The sequence below is a fragment of the Elephantulus edwardii genome, unplaced genomic scaffold, assembly GCF_000299155.1.
Source record: "Elephantulus edwardii isolate Elephantulus edwardi_28Jun2011 unplaced genomic scaffold, EleEdw1.0 scaffold00009, whole genome shotgun sequence".
Taxonomy (NCBI): Eukaryota; Metazoa; Chordata; class Mammalia; order Macroscelidea; family Macroscelididae; genus Elephantulus; species Elephantulus edwardii.
In genome coordinates this window covers 3,020,687-3,029,134 of record NW_006399759.1, presented here as the reverse complement: position 1 = coordinate 3,029,134, position 8,448 = coordinate 3,020,687, and the positions used below count along the sequence as shown (strand labels likewise).

At 39.3% G+C, this 8,448-nt stretch overlaps 1 protein-coding gene across 1 annotated transcript in view; it reads left to right on the top strand.

Annotated features, from left to right (window-relative positions):
• Positions 1-501: 501 nt before the first annotated feature.
• CLIP4 (CAP-GLY domain containing linker protein family, member 4) overlaps positions 502-8,448 on the top strand; it is a 68,048-nt gene continuing 60,101 nt past the window's right edge. Inside the window, exon 1 of the mRNA XM_006880567.1 lies at positions 502-634. Coding sequence (XP_006880629.1) covers positions 502-634 — 133 coding nt within the window. The remainder of the gene's footprint in view (positions 635-8,448) is intronic.

Genomic DNA, 8,448 nt, shown 5'->3' with positions numbered 1-8,448 from the left:
CAGTTAAATCTCCTGGAGTATCAGAAAATAATGGGAGAAAGTCTAAATTAGATTGTGCTTATGAGATGAGCACATGGCAAGAGCTACTGAATGACAGAGGATGTCAACATCTTTGAGAAATTAAAGGCTTCTCGTCAAGGGATAATATGAGCCTGTTTGTTACTGTGAATAAAGGAATGTCACTCATTTAGATTCGCTTTATAAATGCTTTCCCCTCAGATTGGGAAATAGGTAGCTGAATTGTACAGAGGTATTGTTGAGCATTATACATTATATATTGTTTTAAAAAATAGTTTGCTAAAATAAGGATTTCCAGCTGCCCTCCCCCCATACCCCCAATCTCTGGTAATAAAAAAGAGACTCTTAAACATTTAAGTTGAAATTTCAATAGGTTAGCTAATGGCAGAATAGGAATTTCTGATTGAAGGTAATTATTTACAATTGTATGCAAATAAAATGTTTTTGTTGTTGCTTTCTTTACTGAAGGTGGCTTTCTAGAAGATGACCATAGAGGATCTTCCGGATCTTTCGTTAGAAGGAAATTCTTTGATTGGAAGATACCCATTTTTATTTTCAGGTTCTGAAACACCAGTTACCTTCTCCATTTCTGCAGCACCCATGCCGTCAGACTGTGGTACGTTAAGTAGCTGTGATTATTTTTCTACAAATGCTTAGATTGACTTCTCTCCTGTCCTCTTTTATGCAATCATAATTTTTCCAAAAGCAATTTGCTATGGTTTTCATAAAATTGTTGAAGATTTTGTCTTTCTAAAAAGTACAATGACTTATTTGCTTTTTCTGCCTCTTAAGCTAAATGCTTTATTTCTGCTGTCAGCATTTTTATTATGTGAAAATGTTCATTTTAAGTACCATAGTAGATTTAGCACATTTTATTTTTAGAATGTAATGGTGATTAGCCATCCATCCAGCATTCTTCTGCTGTAGATGTATTTATTCTGGTTAAATATACTGACATGCAAAGATAGTCATGTGTAGTTCAGCAGAGGAAGAGACTTTCCCCTAGAATATGGAGAGATCCAGAGTTTCTCCTTGGAATCTCCTTTGTAAGACATAAATATTTGAGTGTTCGAGTTCTCATCTTTTGAGACTTATTTCCGCAGAACCATATTTTATTGTAGAGCTGGTAAATGAATAAAAGAAAAGCAGGAGATTTATTTGATTGAATGATCATATTTCCAATTTAGATTTTTTTTCCCTATGAAATATTGAGTCATCATTTCAAAATACCTTTGGAGACACTCCCTTTTCACTCAAGTTGTTCTCTCTCCAGTAACTGGAGTTTGCTGTTATCCTCTTAAAAAGTGACACGTGGAATTAGAGTTACTGGACAAGCACTTACTGAGGGTCTAGCTAAGCAGTTGGGAACTCCGGTGGCCTAGACCACAGGTTGTGGTTCTGCTAAGCCAGAGGTGATGCCTTTCTGGCAGCATGCGGGGCAGGTCCAGCAGCTGCTCCTGTGTGATTTAGAGCTTCTAAAACCCTGCTGATGGCTCATTTATCCGTCCGCTCTGACACATGGCAAGAGAAAGGAGGTTCCAATGGTAGGTGAACTGTGCTAGATGCTGAGGATACTTCAGGGGCCAGGGTAGGCATTCTGGGAGGGAAGACAGACAGACAAATGAGTAAAACAAAAAAAAGTATTATGGGTTGTAGTGCCTGCTGTGGAAATTGAACCATGGTCCTTTAGTAAAGAGTACTGGAGCAAGTGGCTGTGATAGGTGGGGAGGTAGGTCATCTGAAGGTGGTGGTTGTGAGGAGCGGTGCAGGACTGGGTAAAACGCTTCGAGTGGCCTAAGAGTCAATGGAAGGCCGTTGTGGCCTGGAGCCCGGTGATCGAGGGGCAGAGAGGCAGGAGATGAGGTGGAAAAGGAAGGCAGGGCCCAGCTCCTGCAGAGCTTGGAGGCCTTAGTTTGTGTTTTCTTACCATATAATGGGAAATCACTGGATATGACACTGACTAATGTGCCACTATCCTCATTGTTTTTGGTTAAACATTCTTCTAAGAGGCATAGCACTGGTCTGTCCATTTGCTGTACAGAGGTAACTCGTGTTTGCTGTGATGCTGAGCACTGTGTCCCTGATGTGCCAAATGCGATAATGGCAGGCAGTGTTTGGTGGAGCTTCCCGATTAGAACAAGCTTGGAAGCATGAGTGGCATCCACTTCTGAAATAGCTTGCCTCCAGCAATTCCTTGAACTTGGAGAAAGGATGAAAGTTATACAGGTGTTCAGATCTTTCATTCATAGAGTTGCTATGAGTTGTCTATGACTTGACAGTACTTAACAACAACAAGAACAATGCGCCACTAGGCCACCAGTGCTCCTTAACAACAGCAGTGAGGTGAAAGGGAGCCCTGGTGGCCTAGCGGCAAGAAGCTGCATTGCAGCCCCTAAGGGACATGGTTCGAATCTGCCAGCCGCTCTGTGAGAGAAAGATGGGCAGTCTCCTCCCATGCGATTAAATCTGCCTCTGAAAACCTACCAGAAGATCAGCCATGGGTGGGTTCTGATTCGATGGTACACAACAACAGCAACAACAATGAAATGAAAATCAAGAAACAAAGAAAAGCAAACCAATCCAAGAGAACCCAAGCCAAACCTTAGACATTCACCTTGTCTCCAACAGCAGTTACCACAAAGGGTCTTTACTGTCCTTACACAAGATATCTAGAATCTTCTGCTTTTAAAAATACCTTCAGGTAAAAACAAAACAAAACAAAAAAAACCCTTCAGGTCCAGTTTGCATAGAATGCACATTGTATATGTAATAAACCCCACAATATATTGTTATTTTTTTCTTAAATAGTAAATTACTTCTTGAAGAGGTAAATAGAATAGAATAGAAAAAGCTGGACAATGACTAGGGATGATAAAAGGAGAATTGCTGCCTTTGAGCTGTGGTGCTGGAGAAGAGCATTGAATATATGATGGACTGCTAGGAGAACAAACAGGTTCATTCTAGAGAGGGTTAAACCAGGCTGCTGCTTGGAGGCAAGGATTCTGAAGCTTCATCTGACATAATCTGGACATGCTGCAAGGAGGGACCAGTCCTTGGAGAGGGACATCATGCTTGGGAGGGTGGAGGGACAGCACAGGAGAGGAAGACCCTCAATGAGGGGGATTGATTCAGTAACCGCGGTGATGGGAGTGGGTGTGTTAGAGACAGTGTGATTGGCACAGGATAGAGGAGGGTTTAGGACTGTTGTACATAGGGTCACTATGAGTTGCAAGCAACTCAATGGCACATAACAACATATAATAATGTACTGTAGTACTATGTATAATAAATATATAATCATCATAATAATAATCTTATTTATCCATGTAAAAATGGATAATTAGCATTTCAGGTGCCCTCTGTTCCTTTGTACAGAGCCAGATTCCATCTGGTGTTCTGTCTAAGCATTTCTTGGAGCCCTGGGAGCCTGGTCCATAGGGAGTTGTGCTGCTAACTCCAACAATGCTCTTTTCTGGTGGTTTGAATCCACTAGCAGCTCCGTGGGAGAAAGATGTGCAGTCTTCTCATGTGTGATTTACAGCCTTGGAAACCTAACGGAGCGTCAGCTATGAGTCACTTCTGACTTGAAGACAGTCAGCTATGTAAGAATGTGAGAGAGTTTTAAGCATTTCTTTATGGAATGAATCTGCCATGATGAAGTCTTTCAGCTTTTGCATGACTAAAACCATCTTTATTTGCCTTCAATTTTGAAAAATATTTTTTGTTGGTTATACAATTCTAGATTGATAGTTTTTTGTTTCCGTTTTTAGGACTTTAAAGATGTTGCTTTACTGTCTTCTCACATTCTTTCTAATGGGAAGTTTTCCCCTCATCTTTGTTTCTCTGTATGTAATGCAGGCCTTTTCTTTGTTGCTTTTAAGATTTTCTCTTTATTGCTGCCTTTGAGCAGTTTTGTTGTGATGTGCCGTGTTGTAATTTTTTGCTTGAGATTTGTTGAGATGCTTAGATATGTGAGTTTTAGCTTTTGCTAAGTTTGCATAATTATTATTTCTTCACATATTTTTTCTGCTCCCTCTTCCAATGACGTGTATCCTTGGGCACTTAAAGTTGTCCCGCAGTTCACTGATGCTCTCTTTATTTACCTCTTTTTAATTCTTTTCTCTCTGTGTGTTTCATCTGGGTAGTTTTAATTTCTATATTTTTAAATTCCTTACTCTCTTCTTCTGCAGTATCTGCTCAGCTGATAATCTCAACCAGCATGCTTTTCATTTTAGTTGAGTTATAGTTTTCATCTACAAAGAAGTGGAGGGTTTTTTTGGTAGTTTTTCTTGTTTTCTCTGCTAGTTTATTTACAAAATTCAAATATAAATTTGAACAAATTCTTTCAATTTCCCTCATCCACCCCACCCATTAAATTGTATAGCCCAATGATTAATCCCCCTACCTCTGCACATCCACATCCCTCTGTTTCCAGCCTCTCCCACCCCTCCTGGATCCTTATACTCATTCTACAATAACAGTTTTATACAATATTTATCCTCATGGGACTAAGTTAGTTCACTCAGCATAATGCTGTCCAGTCCCTCCCAAGTTAGGTAATAATTTACAAAGTTATTGCTCCTACATGCTGCATAGTATTTCATTGTGTGAATGTACCATAATTTCTAAATCCATTCGTTTGTGGTTGTACATTTAGGCTGTTTCCATGTTCTTGCAATGGTGAATAATGTTATGGTGAATAATGAACATTGGTGTACAAATCTCAGTTTGTGCCTCAGTTCTCATCTTCTCAGGGTATATTCTAAGTAGTGGAATAGCTGGGTCATATGGAATTTGTATGTTCAGCTTTTTGAGGAAGCATCAAACTGCCTTCCAGAATGGTTGTGCCATTTTACAATCCGACCAACAATGTTTAAGAGTACCTTTCTCACCACATCCTCTCCAGCATCTATTACTTGCTGCCCTGTTAAACTTTGCCACTCTTACTGGAATGAGATGGTTCCTCATTGTGGTTTTGATTTGCATCTCTCTTATTGCCAGTGATTTGGAGCATTTCTTCATGTGTCTGTCTGCCGTTCAAATATCTTCCTTCTTTCCATGTCTTTTGCCCATTTTGTAATTGGGTTATCAGTCTTTTTCTTGTGGAGGCCCAGGAGTATTCTGAAGCTTTTGTTATAAGACTTTTGTCTGAGATGGTATTGCCAAATGTTGGTTCCAAATGTACCAATAACCCTTCCTGATAAAGACCCTCAGCATAGTGAAAAGTATATATGCTATACCAAGGGCCAACATCATTGTCAATGGAGAAAGACTAAAAACATTTTCCTTGCAAACAGGGACCGGACAAGGATGCCCACTGTCACAAGTTCTTTTCAGTATTATATTGGAAGTGCTTGCTAGGGCAGTATGACAAGAGAAGGGAATAAAAGGCATCCAGGTCAGCAAAGAAATGGTTAAGCTGTCGCTATATGCAGATGATACGTTAGTGTACACAGAAAACCCCATGACTCAACAAAAAACCTGTTAGAGTTAATAGGCCAGTTTAGTAGAGTGGCAGGATATAAGATCAATATCCAAAAATCAATAGGATTCTTCTATAGTAACAAAGAGAACTCAGAGATGGAAAGAAAGAAAGCAATACCATTTACAGTAGCCAACCACAAATTGAGATACTTGGGAGTGAATGTAACTAGAGAGACAAGAGACCTAGACAAAGAAAACTATAGAGCATTTCTGAAAGACACAATAACTGACCTAAAGAAATGGGAAAAAATGTGCCCTGTTCATGGAGAGGAAGACTCAATATGGTGAAAATGACAGTCCTACCAAAAGCAATCTACATGTTCAGTGCAGACCCAATCCAAATAAATTCATTTTTCAAGGAGATTGAAAGGGAAATTATCAAATTTATTTGCAGAGACAAGAGACCCCAAATAAACAAAACACATCTCAGAAACAAAAGTGAGGTTGGAGGCATAATACTCCCTGACCTCAAAACCTACTACACAGCAGTGGTAACCAAAATGAAGTTTTATTTGAATATTTTTTCTAAATATCTTCTATATCTCTACTTGGGAGAAGGGTGAGCAGTCTCCTCCCAGGTGCTTCACTGTCTCTAAAAACCCGCTGGAGGGTCAGCTCTGGGTCAGTTCCAACTTGACAGCACACAACAACAACAACAACAACAACAACAACAACATGTCTTTACTTAACCTTTTTAAGCATTTGATGTGCATTTCATTCTATAGCTTAGTTGTTTTATTCCTTTGACCTGTCTTTATTGATACATGACTAGGGACCTAGTTTATGTATACACATTGACTGTATCCCATGACTAAGCTATAATCTACCTATTCTCTTTGTACAGACATTATCATTCATAATCTTATTGTTATAATTAAACCAGAGTGTGAACATTCTTATACTTGTCTCCTTGATTTGGTGTATATTTAGAATTTTTTCCACCAGAAATCCTCAATGCCTAGGAAATTTACTGATTTTGTAAATATTTAGTGAGTGAGTTAAACAGCGATCTAACTTAAACATTTTGCTGTTGAATCAGAATCAACTCATAGCTGACCTTCCAGCATGTTTTGGTGACTCCCACTTGCGAGAAAATTGCCCATCTGCCAGAGAGGCACTGCCTTAAAGTTATCAGCATAGCTCCCTCAAACAACAGTTGTTGTTTTTGTTATGTGTAGTTGAGCTGCCTGCTACTCATAGCGACCCTATATACAACAGCCCTAAACCCTACTATATCCCTTGCCAATCTTATTGTCTCCAACATGCCTATCCCCACCCAGATAATTGCTGTTCCTATGAAGTCTATGGACACAGTGATTGCAACAATGGGCTGGAGCCTATCAGAGATGATGAGGATGGCACAAGATAGGGCAGGGTTCAGGTACACTGTTCAGAGGGTCGCTGTGAGTGGTACCCACCACCACTAACCCAGAACTGTGCTTAAGAAGCTATGCACAGTTGTTCCCCCTGACTGTAGTTAGGACTGTTTTGTTGGGTAATAGTCTTAGATAATATTTCACTCTGTTGTTATTGTTAAGTGCTATCAAGTCAAACACGACTCAGGGCAACCCTCTGAGCAAAAGACTTGAGCTCGGCTCTATAACTATAGTCGTTTTTCTGAATTCATGAAGTTTCCAGAGGCATGTTGTTTAGGATGTGGGTGCCACTCCTTCTTCCAAACCTTTCTCAGTCTGGGAGCTTCACCAAACACTGTCCACCATGGGTAACTGTTACAGCATTTCACACACCAGTGGCACAATGTTGAGCATCACAGCAACCCCAAGTTACCTTAGTACAGCGAATTGACAGACCAGTGCTGTGCCATTTAGGAGAATGTTAGTCCCAAACACAGTTAACATCTACTTCTAAATACCAAGACCCTCCACCAGGTCCTGTTGACTCTACTAGCAGCTTCCTGCCCACTGCTCACCGTTAGCTAAATCCAGCAAATCCAGTCAGCTCACACATAATTGTGAACAAAATAAAAAAACAACCAATCAGTCCACACCTGATCCTCAACCAACACCAATTATCCCATCTTCCAGAATCTACCCACTTCACATATTAGCCTCCACAGTACTTTTTTTAACATATTCTTGGTTTTGCGCCTCTCCTTTCACCTTTGAGTTATCCTGATTCTAAAAGCGAGAATAAAGTGCACATGGTACAGGAGTCCCTGGGCGGTGCACCCAGTTAATGCACATGGCTGCTCACTAAAGTGTTGGTGTTCAAGTCCACCCAGAGGCACTGGTGATGTACCTGTGAAAAATCAACCATTGAAAGCCTTGTAAGGGCTCAGTTCTGTGCTGAGACACGTGGGGTGACTGTGAGTTGGAATCAGTGTAATGACAAATGACTTTCAGAATTTTTTTCTTTATTTGAGTGACAGTTTACAAATCATGTATTTTTTTCTTTCATAAGCATTTTGTTTTATGACATTGTGATTATAATTTAGTTCTCATTCATACATATTTTTATTTATCACATTATAATTACAATTTCATGCTTATTCACACAAATTTTATTTTTTAATATTAATTACCATTTATTAATATAATTAATTAATTACAATGTCTAATCAACCTTTTATTATAAATTGACTTTTCCTTCACTCAACTTATATATTCATTTCATTTGCTTAAGTTTTTTTAAAGCCACTTATATTTATTGGGCTCATTTTTTGTTCATCATTTCAGACTATGTAGAGGGTTAACAAGAATAGCATAAAAATATAAGTAGCCCAGAACTGATGAGCACTAACCCAAGTACAATATGCTTTCCCCGTGTTACTAGTCTTCTCAGACTTTATCAATGGAGAGTAGGCATTGTTCTGAGAAGAGGATGGTGGTAATAAATACCTACAGGTCGGATAGAAGTTAGTTGTGTTGAGACAGAGTCAGAAGTTAAGGTTGACTAGTTGTCTTGCATTCACACAGCCACTAATAA